This window comes from Crocodylus porosus, unplaced genomic scaffold, assembly GCF_001723895.1.
Source record: "Crocodylus porosus isolate Cpor-Errol unplaced genomic scaffold, CroPor_comp1, whole genome shotgun sequence".
NCBI lineage: Eukaryota > Metazoa > Chordata > Crocodylia > Crocodylidae > Crocodylus > Crocodylus porosus.
In genome coordinates this window covers 19,967,205-19,984,825 of record NW_017728914.1, presented here as the reverse complement: position 1 = coordinate 19,984,825, position 17,621 = coordinate 19,967,205, and the positions used below count along the sequence as shown (strand labels likewise).

At 44.7% G+C, this 17,621-nt stretch overlaps 1 protein-coding gene across 1 annotated transcript in view; it reads right to left on the bottom strand.

The window, feature by feature from the left end:
* Positions 1 to 17,621, bottom strand: part of STK10 (serine/threonine kinase 10) — a 77,797-nt gene that overhangs the window by 41,297 nt on the left and 18,879 nt on the right. The window contains exon 2 of the mRNA XM_019534944.1: positions 17,350 to 17,514. Within this exon, the coding sequence (XP_019390489.1) occupies positions 17,350 to 17,514 (165 nt within the window). The remainder of the gene's footprint in view (positions 1 to 17,349; positions 17,515 to 17,621) is intronic.

Genomic DNA, 17,621 nt, shown 5'->3' with positions numbered 1-17,621 from the left:
TAGGTCAGGAGCGCTCAACCACCAGCCTATGGGCCAGACTCGGCCCATGGGACTTCCCAAGGATCCAGACACGTGGTGGAGGAGAAGCGGCACCAACATTTACTCCCGCTCCCTTGCAACTAAATTCCAGACCCGTGGGGAGCCCTGCAGGCTGGATGACATGGCCCTGCATGCCAGATCATGCCAGCATACAGCTGGCTCAAGCCAAGGCACAGGTGGATCAGGGTGCAAACACAGTCAGGTCAGTGTGTACCCAGGTCCTTGCATATTGGATTGCACCCATGGAGCCAGCCCCATGTCATCCACCCGGCACACGTGGTTAGAAGGCTGGGTGCCACTGGCCTGAGTCTACTGGCTGAGCACTTTTCTGCTCCCAAAGATTGTTGGGGGGGAAGTCCCTTCCTGTCAATGTCCCTACCACCTCCATGGTAGTGGGAAGGCAAGGGATGCTCAAAGTCACCCATGCTGGCTGGCCAGTCAACATATTACAGGCAGCATGGACATGTAACCCTTCCACTAGAGCTGAGCACCTCATATCACCTCCTGAGGGGAAGTCCACAGTATCAGTTTCTGCCTTGCTCTGACACTGGTTTAATGGTTAGCACCTAGCAGCAATACTTTTACAGGTGAACATTAAGCCTCAGCGTTCCTTCAGAATGCTATTCTGGAGTGTCAAGGCTGCTACTAGAGGGTACAAACTGTACCAGGGCTCGTGACAGCAGTATTTCAGATTCTAGGTCATCTCCACTTAAAACACAGCACCGTAACAGCACAGGTTGCAACTTTTGGGTGCTGGTTTTTATATGCCCCAGGGATCAACTTTCCTCTTCTCCAGCCACAGCTGCCAATGCTAGAATCTGTTTAATAGCAGCAACTCCTACAATTTCCTCTCTAGGTCTGTGCTGGGGATTTTAATCTTTACTGCTAGCAGTAGGGTGCTTTTGCACAGTAGGCTGCACTAGCAGAGCGATAACCAACAGCTTCCTGCAGTTCGGCACACTAACCAACAAGTCTGTGCTCCAGTGGCACAACCACCTTTCAGCTGTCTTTTTATTTGAGCTTATGTGAGAAGTTTATACTAGCTCTTCTGCTCTCTTCAGGTATAGCAGAAAGGGTCCCTGGCATCATCCCTTGACATTAGACTTTTTGCTGATAGCTTAAGCTTCCTTTATGCCTTCCAAGAGTTAATTTCTGGAGAAGACAAAGGGCCCTAATTGATAGGACAGCACAGAGAATCGTTAGATACTAGGATCCACTAATACTGCTTACCAAGGGGTTGGTTGATCACTCAAGGTGCTGCTTTTTGCAGGGATGGACAAGATGCAGTATGTGTGTCATGTGTCACAGATTCTGCTGCTAATGCTAGGTGCTGCTTAGCCTGCCTGGGGAGCTGCCTCATTTAGAGGTATTAACTAAGCTTTTTCCTCAAGAGAAATTGCACCTTCCCAATCTGGCCCTGAATTCCCATGAAGCCAGCACGCAATTCTCTAGCAGTGCCTACTGCCATCTTGCTCTCAGAAGTGTTAGTTTCTCACACCTGACTTTCCCATTAACTTTTGCCACGGTTTTTGCCTCTAGGCCAATCCACAGCATGCCTTCCTTCCCTCCCGCCCCCTGCTGCCGCCGAAAGGCTAAGAGGCAAAAACTGCAGCAAAAATAAGAGCAGAAATGGTGCCACTTGCCATGGGATGCTGCCACGCTTTTGGTAGGCTGTGGAAGAATGTGGACTCTGCATTCAGAAACGTGTTGCGACCTCCAGCTCAGCATCTGCATCTCTCGGCCTGTAAGGCAGTCACCCACACTTCCTGCTGCAGGGCCTGCAACCAGCTGAGCAGTGCTACAGTCAGAGTAACGAAATTATGGTGCGTGTATGGGAAGGGAGGTGCAATATTTATCCGGGCCTGCTGGAAGTTTACTCAAGTCCCCACAGGAGACTAACTCTTCCTGACACAAAATGAGATCCTGCCTTATTGAAGGCCACTGCAGTATTGTAACCCTTGTGGTTGCTGCAGCTTCAGCTTTACCTTCAAGGGAGTCTTTCACCTCCCCTCCACTTCCAAGTTAGCCAATAAATGTAATGCTTTCAGGGAGGATTCCACCTTCCACTGGGACAGCGTGCTTCAAAGTCTGCTGGCTGCTGCACCCCGAGTTATTTAGGAGACTTTTCAGAGACCGTGTTTTCATTCTAGGTAGAAGGCACTGCAAGAACCAAGCTCTAGTTTCAGTTCTTTCATTTCTAGAGGGCAACAGCTAGCTCCCATGAGAAACACAGCTGCCCAGCCGGGGACACCAAGTCAACTGTAACTTGCTGCTTCAGCCTAGTGGGAACATCAGAACAATCATTTAAACAGGGAGAGGAAAGACAGCACTGAACTGCTTTAGGAACAAGACATGTGGAGCACTGCAGTTCTCACCCAGTGCAGGCGTTTCCTGGCACATACCTGCCCACAGGAAAAAGCAGAAGAAACCATGTGAACAGCAGCCAGGCCTGTGATTAACAAGCTGCAGGAGCGTGGGGTGTGGGGCGTGGGTTGGCAGGGGCTCTGTGGAGCCAGACTGGGCTGCCGCACCAGCAGGGAGAGGGGGGAGCCCTGCCAGCCTGGCCCGGCGCTTCTGCTACCCTGCTGGCCCCGGCTTCAGTGGACCTCGTGCTCCCACCCAGCTGTTGCTGAGCTCTGCATGCACATTCACTACCCCTTCCTCTCCCTGCCCACTACCACTTCCAGTGCTTCCCTGCCTGCGGCTGCCACCGCTCCTCTCCACCCGCCACTCTGGCACCACGTGGCTCCTGGCCAGGCAGACCCAGCTGTGATTCCCACGGCAAGATAGGGGAAATAAACCCTCCCTCTGTCCCCTCAGCCTTAGGGGGCCATACCAGGCCAGCATCTGGCCACATCCCCACCCCTGTTTGGGCTAGAGAGCAGAGAAGTGGGGTCAACCCTGCTCTCTGGAGCTGACAGCACAGCCAAGCCCAGAGCTGAAAAGCATGCTGGGATGCTAGGGGACTCTGGTTTAACTTAAACCAGGAAGGGATCTGGGACAGAAGTTCCATGAACCAGTTTGACTCAAATTAGTACATTTAACCAGTTTATCTTAAACCAATTCTGGGCATTTTGAAACTGGTTTATGTGCACTGAATGTACGTTCTTTTACAGGTCTAAACCAGTTTCTGATCACTGAAACCAGTTTACAGGCAACTTCTGTCCCTAGCCAGGAAGTGCAATTCTGCTCTGCGACTGCTGCTTTGAGGACACATGCATGAGCATCCTTTCTGCTGGTAGTGACCACTGATGTTCTTACTGCTCGGCAGCTGAGTTCATAGCTGGGGAAGAGCGCGATTTGGCTGTTACTCAGACAGTGACAAACCTGCTGAAGACACCAGGGCTGTGCAACTGTTTCCAAGGTCCCAGCCTCATTACTAATAATAACGAGACAGTGAAATAAAAGAACCTTTCAGTGCTGGGGGTTTTCTTTTGCTGACTGGTAGTTAGAAAGCTCACATTTTCACAAAGTAAACTGGGCACCTTAGGCCTGGGGGAAGGAGGAACAAGAGCCAGAGGTAAGAAACCCCAGCAAAGCTAATTTTAAAGAGTCATTTTTTAGACTGCAGTCTCTGTAGGCAACACTGAGGCAGTGTCTGTGCTTGCTAGAAGGAACAGTCTGAAGACAAAAGTTCAGGTCCTCCTTTCCTTGCATTTAAACTGAAGGCAGGAACACAAGTACCATACTAAGAAAAAACACTCATAAGCAATGTCATCTTGGGTAAAAAACCTAAGTCATGGGCTGCTGCTTGAAATTCAATGTGTGCGCATTAGGTAACACTGGGTTGCCTTGGTAATAATCAGCCCCATCATGAGTAAAGTCTTTCCATTCTCGTTACAAACTACCCTGTTCCTCTAATAGCTTGTATCACTGGTGATAAACAGACCTCAGAGAAAGACGCAGATGTGAGTGATAAAAATCCATTCGATCCCTTTCAACAAGTCCTCACCTATACCTCAGACAGGGGCTCCCATTTTTCTGGCATAACTGCTGAGAAAGCAAGTGCAAAGATTTCAGCTAAACAACCTAGCACCACCCTTCTGTTTAAAAAAAGAGCCGTGGCCTTTGGTCCATTCCCCTTTCCTTCCCACTACTCAGTCCCTTCAATGCAAACGTTTCAGACCTAGCATCCTGGACGCTCTCTGGGTGTAGCAGGCCGTCCTTACCCCTGTCTATTCATAAAGGCAGAAGAATCTACCTTTGGAACAGTATCCTCTCTGTGAACTATCCCAGCCCACAGAAAGCATTTCCCGTTGTAGGTGCAGAATAGTCTCCCTTCACTGCACCAAATCCAGAAACGTATTCGATTTCCTGGCAAGCTCATTACATAGAAAATGCTGGCATCGTTTCACAAAGAACGACTCTCTAGATTTTCAAGCTGGCAAAGGGAGAAGGGGTAGTCTGGAGGCAGAGTGGGCTGCCAAGCGGGGTGTGGGAGGGGGTGGGACTAGAGAGTCTCATTTGCTCACCTTCCAGATTCCTTGAAGAAGCTAAAGAGAGCTTCTTTTTCCTGACCTATCCATCTTGCTTTTTGCATTCCCTGGGCAGAGGCAAGCACTGGAGGATGGGAAACCATCAAGGAGCCCTGGTAGGTCACTCTGAACTTAACTAAGCAGGTTAAAGATATACATAATATCTCAAGTAAGATTCTCTCCCAGGATGTTTGGTTGCCAGAAGAGATAAGAGGGAGAAAAATTACCAAGAGCCATACAAAAGGGAAGAGAACAGACATTGAGAGGCATGGCAAAATTCCAGATTTCTCATCTCTTTTTAGCATACAGGTCTGACTTACAACTAAGTGGCTGCAAAGCTGTGATTGTTTCCAAAGTTATTTTGCTCCCCAGTGAACCAAGTGATGCAGAGGACAGAAGGGTGAAAAAGTACAGCTAGCTCTTCATGGATTAGGGCAGCACTTCAACCAACAGCATTACCCAGTGAGCTACAGCCAATACAAAACACACAGTGAAGGGAGGTCTCTGCCCCTCAAGCCAAACAGTCTAGACAGGGGTGCTCAAACTTTTTGCCCAGTTGCCAGATAGGTGATGCCTAATCCGTCCATGGGCCAGATCTGGCTAGTCTTGGCCTCACAGTGGAGGGGAGGGGGTATGATCCGACCCCGATCTAGTCATGTAGGGGAAGGGAGTATGGCCCAGGCCTGCAGGGAGAAGGGGAACAGCCTGGCTCCAATCTGGCCATGAGAGGGCAGGGAGTGTGGCCTGGCTTTAACCTTGAGAATGTGGCAGTGGGAGATGGTGGCAATATTAATTGCCACTGCTTCTTTTGGGAGCAGCCTGCAGTATCCAGCCTGCAGTGTTTAGACCAGGGATGCCCAACCTCTGGCCCACAGGCCAGATTAAGACAGAGCAGAAGATAAGAAGAAAGACGCATGAGAAGCTATGCATAGGTGAACAGCAGATTTAGAAACAGAATCCACCTCTCTCAAGTTCCAGTCAAATACCCTTCCCAGTGAACCATGATGTTTTTTTTAAGCATGTCAGGCAGGTAGGTCAAGACAAGCTCCAGGTATAAGAATCAACAACTTGTTGCAAAGCATCCAAATATGACTTTGACAGCAAGTTACCTGTGTTCATGCAGAATTATAGCACAGTTTACACAACCTGGTTACAGCTGAAATGTGAGAGAAAAGCCAAGATTATCCACACCTTACATGCTTATGTGCCAGAAGTAAACAAAACAGATTATATCCAGCCCCACTTATCGGTGTCAGTAGGCCTGGTGCCAAGGGAGCCTTGCTAGAGCTTAAAGGTTACTTGATAATATCAGTAGTGGATCTAATATTAGAATTGGCCATCAACAGAGGTATTCCCCTTTACAGTATTGAGAACTTTGTACAGTAATAAGCAGAAGCAGCCCATATAGTCCATTGTAATTGGAGTCTGTTACTATCTTGCTGGTGTTTTCCGGCCTCCCTCTCTCCTTAAGAGCACTGGCTCAAATTCTGCAGAAAGTTAGATGCACTATATATACTGATTCACGAGGATACTTAATGCCAGACCAAAAGGGTGCAAAAATTTTACCATTCAGGGGACAATGCACAGACATTTGCTCTTCCAGGATAAGCTCTCCTGGGAATGATTTAACCCTGGCTAATCCCAGGTTGTTTTTCTCCCAGAATGGCCATTTTTACTCTGGGGAAAAAAGCCTGCCCATCTGTAGACTTTTGGTTTCTCCTGGGAGAGCAGCGACTCTCCCAGGAGGAACTGAATGGCTGTATGAAGCCTCCTTTTTAATCAATGAAAAGAACCTAATGGATAAAATTCAGCCACAATAAGACTAGGGAAATTGAAAGTATGCCCTCCTTTTAAGCTATCTGAGGTTGGACCAAGTTCTGCAAGTTCAGTTAAGAAACAGTGCTGTTCTGCCATGCATAAAAGGTGGAGAAAAGGTTAATAATGTAAATAAATGTTTAAGGGCAGTTATGCTTAACATCCAGTCAACTTGGAGTTAGTCTATGGAAGGATCTGATGTGTAGGGCCAGCCTGGCATGGTGCACTGGACTGCAACCATGAACCATCCCTGCACACTGACCCCAGGAGGGAACCAGCCTGCAAACTGGCTCCAAGTCATTCATCTATCCCAGGGGACTAGAAGGTTGAACACCACACTTTAGGGCACACTGACTGGCAGGGTGTTATTCCTGAAAGTCAACTTATTCAGAGTTTAGTCACAATTGTCTCCTCCCCCCTCAAATACTAGAAGCACCTTCTACAGCAGTGGTTCTCAACCTATTTGCCACAGTGGGCCACACTTGCAGCTCTCAATGCATTATGTGGGCTGCACCCACACAACTTACTTCCTGTGTATCCATTTAACAGGATGTCACATGGGCTGCAGCAGCGTGCTGGTTGGGTCACAGGTGGCCCATGGGCCGAGAACCACTGTTCTACAAGAATACAGGCAGCACAGGGCAGAAAACAAATTTATTGGTCTAGATTATTTCCTCACACTTGACTGGATCTTCTTTTCTTGTTACAGAAAATGCGCTGGCCACAAAATAAGCAGTTAAGGAGCTGCTGGAACAGGAAATATCCCAGGCATTGTACTCAGCATCTCCCCTCTTGGCAAGGCCACCTGAAGACAGAGAGTTAAGGTTGCATTGGAAAGCAGAGTAAATAGGTGGAATACATTCCTAAGCCTACTCAACTTGGCAATGTCTAGGCACCCTCCTGTGAATTGTTCTTCTTAATACATGCTGAAGGGCTGGAAGAGAGGGATGTAAATCACACCAATTTAACTTCTGAAACCGCCCTTTACGGTTCCTGACAGCTAGTGCTGAACTCTCCGCCTGCAAGATTTTAAATCAAGACCGAAGGTCTTCCTCTAGCTTGGCAATAAGTCACGGGCTTGATGCTGAAAACTGCGGAGCAAGGCTGTGGCCTGCATTATACAGGAGGTCAGAGTAGGTAACAGTAATGGCCCTTCTGGCTTTATAGCTGAGTCTGCTGATCCTCCAAAATCAGTCTGAGCTAGGCGATATAAAACCCTGCTCTTTCACAAGTCCTCTACTTCAGAGGGTTCAGCAGGGTCAGATTCACACCAAGTGAGAGCACGTTAACCCAAAAGAATAATCACCATCAGCTCCAAACCATCAGCACCACGCTCCTCTCTCAGTCAGTGACAGGCTCTCAGAGCAGTCTAGAGTGATGTCAGGCTACTCCATAAAACAACACAGAAACCCTCATTGCTCAAACAGTAAAGAACAAATGTCAACAGCTTGTCTGACATGGCAAGTATTCTGTAGGTGGAAGTGAAATAATTAGCTCTCTGTAAGACAGATTGCTACAAGCTTGCCAATTTTCCTTACAAGACAAGGACGCTATTCACAGAGATTTTAAGTATAATAGATCATTTTCCTTGAACAAAAATAACCTGCAGGGAGAAATATTTGAAATTAAGAAGACAAAAACCAAACCAAACAACAGTCTATATAAGTTAGAAGAAGAGACAGGATAGCAGGTAATAAATTCATATCTTGTAGACTTCACAAGGAAGTGGTTTGCTAGAACATTAAAGATGTGAGATGCACACTGACGTGCAAAGGTCCCAAGAAACTGTAGAGACTGACAATGGATTTTTTGCATCTAAGCCACCAGTCAAAGCAGCCCGTGGTCAAGAACACTGGATCAGGTAGCCATTTGGTTTTCCATAAATGGATTCCCCTGCTTCAGTGCCATGCCACGTGGGCAGATGACTATGGCAGAATTGCCAAGCAGCACCCTGGCAGCAGTGCCAACAAAGGCCAAGGCAGAAGTGAGCAACAAAGTGCGATGCTTTGACTGCTGCTTATCACTGTAGCTTCATTACCGTGTCTCTCCTTGTTTGTTGGATTTATCTGCTTCCTCGCATGCTGTTGTTATAAGCTCCTTGGGGAAGAGACCATTTCTGTTTTAGGCTTCTGCAGTGTTACTGTGCCAGGCAGAGGTGTCAGGTGCAACAATACAAATCAAGACCCCATCACTGAAAGAAAAGAAGTCAGTGGCAATGCATGCAGTGAAAAGTTTGAATGGGAGCAGCAAGGAGCAGAAAGGCCTTCTACCACAACCCCTTCAGCAAAGTATATCTTCCTGAATAGTGAATACAACAGTGAGGTTGCATTCAATCACCCTATTTACTAAGCAGGGAGAGCTGTTCTTTGTGTTGTGCCAGGATTTAAAAAAAAAAAAAAAAATAATTCATATTCTTGGGTCTCCTCTGAGTCAAGATACAAATCTGAAATGACAATACTTCCTTGATGTCAGATTTGAAGGCTGGGCAGGGCCACTCCTGTTCAAGTGCAAATTTAAGTATAAGAGGTCAAAACATTTCCGGGCTAATTGAATGAATAGCAATTAAAAAAAAAAACCCCAAGGAAGCAAGGACATAGCTATTCCCTCCCTTGCTCTTATTTGGTTTCTTTTTATATCACTCTGAAGAAGAAGTTTAACTTTCTGGAGCTTGCTGTTTTCAACTAGTCAGTTTGATTAGCCTCATTACTCGGGTTCCCCAAGGAAGAAGAGCCCAAAAATACATTCAAGGAGTACGATTTGAACATTACAGCTCTGAAGTGCAACCCTTGCAGCTGTCGTCTTTGTGAGGTGCTCACTTTCGTCACCTCAGATCCAGGGCAGGAGAACAGCAATTAAAGTTATTTCCCAGAGCCAGCTGTATGGCACTGTTTTGTCTTAAGGTCACTGCTCAAGTGTAAAACCAGACTGCTAACTTATGTATTTCCCCCTTTCACAACCAGTATAGGAATGAATGGCAGATCCCAGCAGTAGTAGTTTCCTAAACGAGTGACAGTTCCCTTGAATTTGGGACCAACTCGGTGCCGGTTTTGTCAGTGAGTCCTTGACTCAGATTCTCGAGAAACACTGCAGAAAGTTATTGACTCATTTTACATGCGTGTTCCTTTAAAGGATCACTGGTTTAGGGTACCTGGGTTAGAAACAGTAGCAGCATAATATTTATTTGAGCTTAATTATTTCTGTGAAGTGTTTTAATCAGTGGAAATGCCTGTTGGTCTTAGGGCCTACTTACAAGCCCATTTTTCACAAACTGAAAGTATGTAAAAGCCAGAAGTTACAACTTATAATTCAGGACAAACAGGGGTTGTAAGCTTCAGGTTGCAGGATTCGAGTCACTGTGGCATCTCCGTGTGGAAATAAGCGCATTAATAGATAGGCTATTTTTTTTTTTTTTTTACACATTTTATTTGTTAAGTTAGCAATGGCATGGGTGGGCAGGTCGCAATTCATCTTTATTGTAGTTATCCCTTATATTTATCAGGTATATTCTTCAGGTTGGAAAAATATATTTTAATACTGCTGCACAAGTTAGATTTAATATTACTGTTCATAATATATGGGCTCTGATAGCTGCATCTGGTATCTTTGCAAGAGTAGCATCCTACATGAACTTTGCTTTCAAATAACTTTACTCTTGGAATGGATACCATCTCACTGTACTTGGGTTTCTCTTCAGACAACCTTGGCCCTGCTTGACCAGAACCAGACTGTGGCTTGGGAGACCTGAGATATTCTCAATTGTTTTTGATGGACTGGATAACCTTGAACAAGCTGTTTCCATGGGCTTCAGTTCCCCCTTCTATAAAAAATGGGACGATGATTCTGCTATTTTTTGTCCAGCCCTTTGAGGTCTGTTGATAAAGAGAACTATACAAAAACTAGATAGTAGTAGCACTTGAATAAAGCATATTCTTGCTGTTTTATTCTGTATTGAGGAACAATAGATAAAGGCTTCTTTTCTTGTTAGCATCAACATGTTGCTGCCCATAGAAGACTCTTCACTATGGCTTGCCTGTGGAAATTTGCCTCTTGAATAAGTCTGCCTTGGCTGGCGACCAGAACCTAACTAAGCTTTATCCCTTACTTAAAAGGGCAGCTTCCCAAACTTTGCCCAGTGGAGGATCTTAATTTGCCAGGAACCCTTAAGCTGCACCTTTATGAAAGCTAGTTGTAACAATTTTTTTTCCTGTGTTTTTACTGATACAGAGGCAGGATCATCAGCACTTCCTGCCAGCTGAAATTCAATGTAGAAATGACAAGTAATTGGTAGACATCACTAAATCATGCAGGTAAGAAGAGCAGTACACCTCAGGTAAATATTAGCACTTCATTTGTTAAAGCTTGTCACTGCTGTAGAGCATATGGAGTCTGGGCTGCATATGAGATACAGCAATCAGCGCCAGAAGACAGTTGACTAGACAGCCTACTGGAAACCTTGCGTGTAGGAGTAAAATACAGAGCGCAGACCTGCAAAAGGTTGTCAGAACTCCATTGAATGCAATGAAGCTGCAGATAATATTCCCAGGCTTTGGCTATTTCAGGCTGAGCAAGTCAAAACTTTCATTTAGACAAGCTGCAATCACCAGTTTGCATTAATAAGTTTTTATCCTAGAAGTGAATGACTAGTGTCAGAGCCTAAACATGTGCCCACATACAAGAATTGGGCAGAACTTAGCTGGATACTGTGCTAGTTATACCTTTCTCCTGTGATACAGGAAACATTTTTAAAAAACTAAATAGAGAATTTAATAAATCATCATCTGTACCTGTGCAATTGTTAAAACTAAAGCTGGATTGAATTTAAGTGTCTGTACCTGTTGTAAGGGGAAGATATGCTATTGCCTTGGGTTAGCTAACAAAAGTTAAGAATGAACTTCCCCCCTCCCAAGTCTTGTTTATAGTGTAGACAAGATACCATACATAACATGGGTATACACAGGTCAGGTTTTGGACAAGCCTAGTAAAGACCAAGGCAGGATTTGCACCATTCTGCAGCACCTGAACACTATATAAACCAGTTGCAACCAACTATTCAAAGCACTTTTGGCAAGGAAGCCTGCCTCCAAATTTTAGAAGCACATCATGGAACATGAAGAATGATGTAGCCCTTCAGAGTTCCTGCCAATTGAGATTTCAAACATCAACAAGTGAAAACAGCTGTAAGGTCCCAGGGGGGAAAAGGACCACTGAAAGAGACTTGAAAAAAGCCAGTCTAGTAAAGTACTCTAGGGACATGGCACCCAGTGAATTCATGCCGCTATAGTACTTCCAATGCAGGCAGTAATATCGTTTCCTTTGCAACTGAAATTTTTTTACCATTTCCCAGCCTAACAGGGCAAATATAACACTTCAGCATCAGCATTTTTTATTAAAAACCATACTCACAAAATCATCTTATTTCCATCTATGCAGTTAAGAACCACCCAACACCAGACATGACTGTGTCCTCAGGCATTGGGCGCTGAATACTTTTAGGAAGTAGGATTTTGGGGGACGCTGGGTATGAAGTGGAACAGGAGAAGAAACAGAAACATGCTGAACATATCATGGGACCAAAAGGAGAGAAACTGCTTTGGGAACACCCAGCTTCAGAGAACCTTACCGAGAGCAGAGGCTGCAGCTAGAAATGGACACAGCAGGATCTGCCAATATGAAAAGGTTACTTGCTTCTTCAGGCCTTGATGTATCCTCTTTACTCGTATTAGTCTTGCTCCTACGAGACAATTCCCTGGCCCCCAAAATCTCACCATACTCTTGGTAGTATTTTTCATGGTAAGCACAGAAATTAGCCCACTGTCCTTCCACCAGGTCTGGAATGCAGTGGCATGGAGATTGATTGTCATGGATAAGGAGTATCACATGAATAAGTTATATACATGTGGCCTTCCTGAACCCCAGTAACTGTCTACAGCAAGTGCACAGTGATCCAGAGAGTCCCTAGCAAGTGGGTCATTATCTGCCAATTAAAAAAACCCACAGAATGTTTTTACCTTGGAGGTAAAAAAAGCAATGCCATCAAGCTACTTGGGTCACCATATTCTCTCTTCCTCCCCTCCTCCAATCAACTACATATACAGTGGGCCATAAAGCTAAAGCCCTTGGCTAACTAAACACCAAGGGTCAACTGTGTGCTCTGGCCAAGGAGGGTTACCAGACTGTAACATGAATTTCATGGTTTTAAGAAAATGGCAATTGACATGAAAAAAAAAATCAGTTCACAGCAAAGCAGAAAAAGTAAGCTTCCTATGCTTGCTTATTTCAGTTGTGTTATATGCCTTATGGAAGAGTCCTGTAGAAGTTAAATGGGATTAAAGCAATGCATTTGTATGGTAACTGTTATTGATCTAACCTGGGGTTCTGAAATCATCCGGCAAAATCCTATAGGAGGGATATAAAATTCTTTGGACTATTCTATGGAATAAGTCTAGAAACTAGAATCTATGAACAGTGAGTCCAGCGGGGCCAAGAAAGGCTCCACTGAGGTTTTGGAAAGGCCATAGACAGGCTATAATTCTGCACTAGGTTTACAGGATTTATGCAACTCATACTATCAAGGTAGAAGTCAGATTCTCTCTGTGGAAATCAAAATTCAATTTCTTAAATACAAGCTGATACAGAAAAGATCCCCTCTCTTTCTGTCCCCCCACCCCAGTTCACAAGAGCGCACACACAATAAATCAGACACCCCACCCTTCTTATCAACTTTAAACATTTCTGCAGCACCTAATGCCTTCAGTAGTTAGAAGTCACAAGCAACAAGGCATCCAACACTGGAACTGATCATACTGAAATCCCATAATGCATTAGGGAAGGGATGCAACTGGATGGCAAACATTTAAAAACCATGAGTAAGTCCCTCAAATTGTAAAACTGGTTTTTGACAACTCACAATGTCTTTAATATCTTTCTTGAGTTAGATGGGAAGAATTGACTTGCAATATTTTTGCTTTCTACACTATGCTTGGGGAGAACAGCTTTAATACATGGCGCAACCACAGGCTAGAAATGTACCTTTCTTAGCATGAGAATTTCAGCTTTAAGTGCCCTAATTATAGTAGTTGGGCTTTACAAGAAAACATTTTATGATTGCAAGACTCACAGCAAAAAATCATGAGAGCAGTAACACTTTGATTTTGTGAGCCTCTCTGGGTTGCTTATAAACAGCACAAAATTGCTTAGTCCTTACCCTGAGCAGGAACAAAATGGATCAAGACAATAACCATCGGCAGCATGCATAGACAGCAGCATCACTGATGTATTTACAACTTAAAATTCCTTTAAGGGCAAGTTGTAATAAAGCTATTTATATCTTGGACTGCGCACTAGGGTTCTCCAGACTAGAACTTGGTGTTTATTTGTGGCTTATAGCCGGCTTTCCACCTTATGCACAAAAATGGAGGGGGTTCTTTTCATTCAACTTTAAATAGCATTGCAAGGGACCAAAATAAGAATGAAAGTTTTACGCGCTCTTAATAAATTCACCTCAGGGCTAAAACATTTTACTCACTTCCCTTCTTGCTCCATAAATGCACTACTTGGTCAACTGACGGCCAAAAATGAGAAGCAAAACCCCGACATGAACATGAGAGCTGCAGTAATACTTATGAAACTCACAACAAGGATGAAGGCTCCTGAAAAGCAGGTGTCGACAAATGTCAGGTTATTTCACATTTTCCTTATTAATTCAGGAGTGTAGGAGAACAGTCCATGGATTTGACAAAGCAAGCGCCCTTCCTGGTGCTTGGCCTGGCTGGAACAAGCACATCAGTCAAGTGAGATGTGTGCGCTGCTTAATGCATGGCCTGGCAACAAGGATTCTGGAATATGTGAATCACTCTCTCCTCACCAGCTGGGGAACGTCCTGAAGTTTTACTGCACTCTCACCCAGGGCACTTTCTTCTCACACAAGGCTTAGAAGACTGGGAAACCCCCACGGGCCACCCACAAGGTTCGGCATTCATGGCTTGCTTTCACAGCAGTTCAAATAGGGCTCCTTTCTTGCACTGGCACCCTGTGAACAAGGTCATCCCACAAATTTAGCAAGGTCCACATCCCTGTTTCTAAACACTTCCAGGGGGGGGAAAAAAAAAAAAAAATCTTTTTTTGAAACTATTTTACAGAGCGAGTGTTTAAAATCTCCAAGAACAATCTGGTTGCAAAAATTTTGTTTGTGGTGTGAGCGATCCAGAAGTTGCAGCTTCATATTTATTTCAAGAATACCTTCAAAACAAAGGCTAGGAATGGACTAGGAGAACAGACTGGTCTATTTTCCCCCTCCAAAGCCAGTGAGACACAGGACTATTTAAACAAACAGTCTAACTAGGATGATACTAATACTAACCCCCCACAAACAATGGGCTGGGCTATAATATTTCCCCTCGTGGGAGGCTTTGATACAGGAGGTTTTGTTCCCTTAGCTTCAAAGGGGACGTGTAATTTTAGTAGGGCAGGAGGCACATGACCATTACAAAGTGCTTTACAGACAAAAGCAGAGCAGAGGGAAAATGGATTTGTAGGAGTCTCCTCCAGGAAGGAAAGCAAAGCTTCCTACTGACAGGGCTGGGGGAAATGTAAAAAGCTGACATTTTCTAAAAATAAGCCAATAAATAAAACTGGGCAGTCTAGCAGGACTGAGGGATGGTAGAGGAGGCAGCAATGGGGGTGGAAGAATGTAGATACTAATGCACAAGTCTGTCTCCTATTCCAAATGTTACAATTTGTTGGGCTTTTGGGAAAGATGAATTTTGCAGAAGTCAGTTTGTCAGTGGGAGCTTGCAGCCCCCGAATCCTCCCCTAGGAAGGATGTTGGTTTTTCCTGTTGCTGGTGCAGATTCACTCTGCTTCTTTCTTCTAAATCAGTGATTCTCATCCCTTCTTTTAAAAGAGTGAGGCACCCCTCAGTAGATCCAAAACACCCCTCAAAAAAATGCCACGTCCTAATTTTCACTTGTGGTTTTTTTTTTTTTGATTACAGAAAAACAACTGAACAATCCTTCTGTTGCAAAGAACTAAGAAAGACCACAACAGGTCAGGGTGGTCTTTAATACTAAGGATTCCTATTTAAAATGTCTAGGTTTATTTTGCAAATCTTGTTTGAATGCTGACCGTGTGGCACCCTCAAAAGGATCTCCAGGCACACTGGTTGAGAATCACTGTTCTATACCAATACTAGTTACCATCCAAATGCTAGGGGCTTGAGATACTATACAAGCTTTCCCCTTCAGAACAAGGAGGCTAACAAGAAGGAAGTATCTGTATCTCTCATTTGATCGGGGTGGGGACCAAAAAACAAAACAAAACTTTCAAATGCTACAAACCAGATTAAAACTGGATAGAGAAAGATGAGGATGACAAATTTATGAAAAGCACAATATTATCAAAGCAGCACAGCTCTGCTACTTGCCTGAAAAATATATGGGCTGTATTATTAGAGTAGCCACAATTGGTTTCAGTCGAGGCTGTGCCCTAGCATGGGGATGGCGACCCAAAGCAAGAAGCCAGAGCATTAACCCTTCTCCCCGATGTTCATTCTGACCAGGTAGCAAAACCCTACCAACTAGCAGCTTTTTAATGTCAACAATAAAAACTATGCTGGGAGTCCGTGAAGGCTCATGAGGCAAGAGGCATTATAAAGGAGCTGAAAGGGAGCCTCCTACACTCTCACAGTTTAAGACTATTGCTCGAAGGCTGCTGTGCCCACACCAGCGCAACTGTAAGATAGATATTGGGACTGGGGGTGTGAAAGGTTAAGCGTTTAAAAGACAGGTTTACACTGGTAGGCAGTAGGGCAGGCAGGAGGTGGGAGGGACATAGGACTAGTACCCACAGCCTATGAAGTTAGAGAGCAAAAACAACAGGCAGCTTAAGGACTCAATTAAGCAATTAGCTGCTCCCAACTTGCCAGCATTGCTGCTAGCCCATGTGAAGTCACAGGGCAGTGTGAAGTCTGGGAGGCTTGCTGCCACCTCTTCCCCCAACTGTCAAAGGCCCCAGAAGTGCAGAAGTGTCTGATTTGCCACGTTAAGGGTTAACCATTTAACCAATATCATTAGAAGAGGTTAAACAGATTTTTTTAAAAAATATTTACATCCCTAAATCGTCAGGAGAGAGACATGTGAAAATCCTGCACGTGTCCTAGATTCCAGAAACCGCACACAGGCATCCCAACCAGCATAAATGCATCCTGCTGTCTGACTCGAGCAAGGAAAAGGGAGCTGGCGAGGTGAAGAGTTGTGTCTTTCTCTACCACCTCCGGGCAGCACCCAGAAAATAAAAGAGGGCTTTTCTCTTCTGGCACAAGGGAAGTTTAGTAAACAGCATCAATTTACAGAGAAAGTATGAGGGAAAATTATATCTTTTGAGCTGGAATGCAAGAGTGGAACAAACTCGTTCTTCCAACCTTGTGGTAAGTGGCCACCTCAAGTAACCAGTTTGGTTGCATTTTATGCTACAGTGAGAATGCCCAAAGTTTGCAAGCACACAGACAGGCCCATTCCAGGGGAAGGACAGGCACAGATGCTAAAAGTTTGCCTGTACAAAATGTGGAGTCTTACAGCAGCCTAATCTGAAATTAAAACTTGAGCTGTTTAGAAACCCAAGTTAGCCAGTTTCCTCTTATACCATGTAAGGTTAAAAAAAGGGAGGGCTAGGCTGGGCATTAAAGATGGCCTTTGAACCCTTCTATAACCTAAACTGGAAAATGGGACTTAAGTGCTATAAATGCACCTTGAGATGGACAGTGCAACCAAACAGCTAGAATGTTCTTCTCATCAGGGAAAAGCCTGGGAGCTTTTCTAAGCTATTTATAAGCACAAAAACCAAGGTGATTAAGTGACGGTCAGAACAGTGGCTTGAGCATGGCTTGGATTTCTACAATGCTAAATGCTCTAAGTCGGCTACTTTGACCTCAACTAGTGTGTTCCACCTCCACAGCACGGCAGAGAGAGAAAGAGAGAAACAGTCAACATGGGATGGGGAGTGGCACGCAGCAGTAGCCTCTTACCCAGAGCTTGCTGTCATAGTAAAATGCTCCCAGTAGCTTGACAATGTATGGGTGATCACAAGTCCCCAGGATTTCAATCTCCACCATATAATCCTCCAGTTCATCTTCACTCTTGGTCTCAATTACTTTTGCAGCAGCTAATGCACCTGTCTCCTTGTTCTTGGCCTGCAAAATAAAACACAGAAGTAAGCACATAGATCTGAGGAAAAGAGTCGATGCCTTGGCAATCACTGTGCCATTCTCTTAAATGGGACAAGTATGAATGTGGAAGT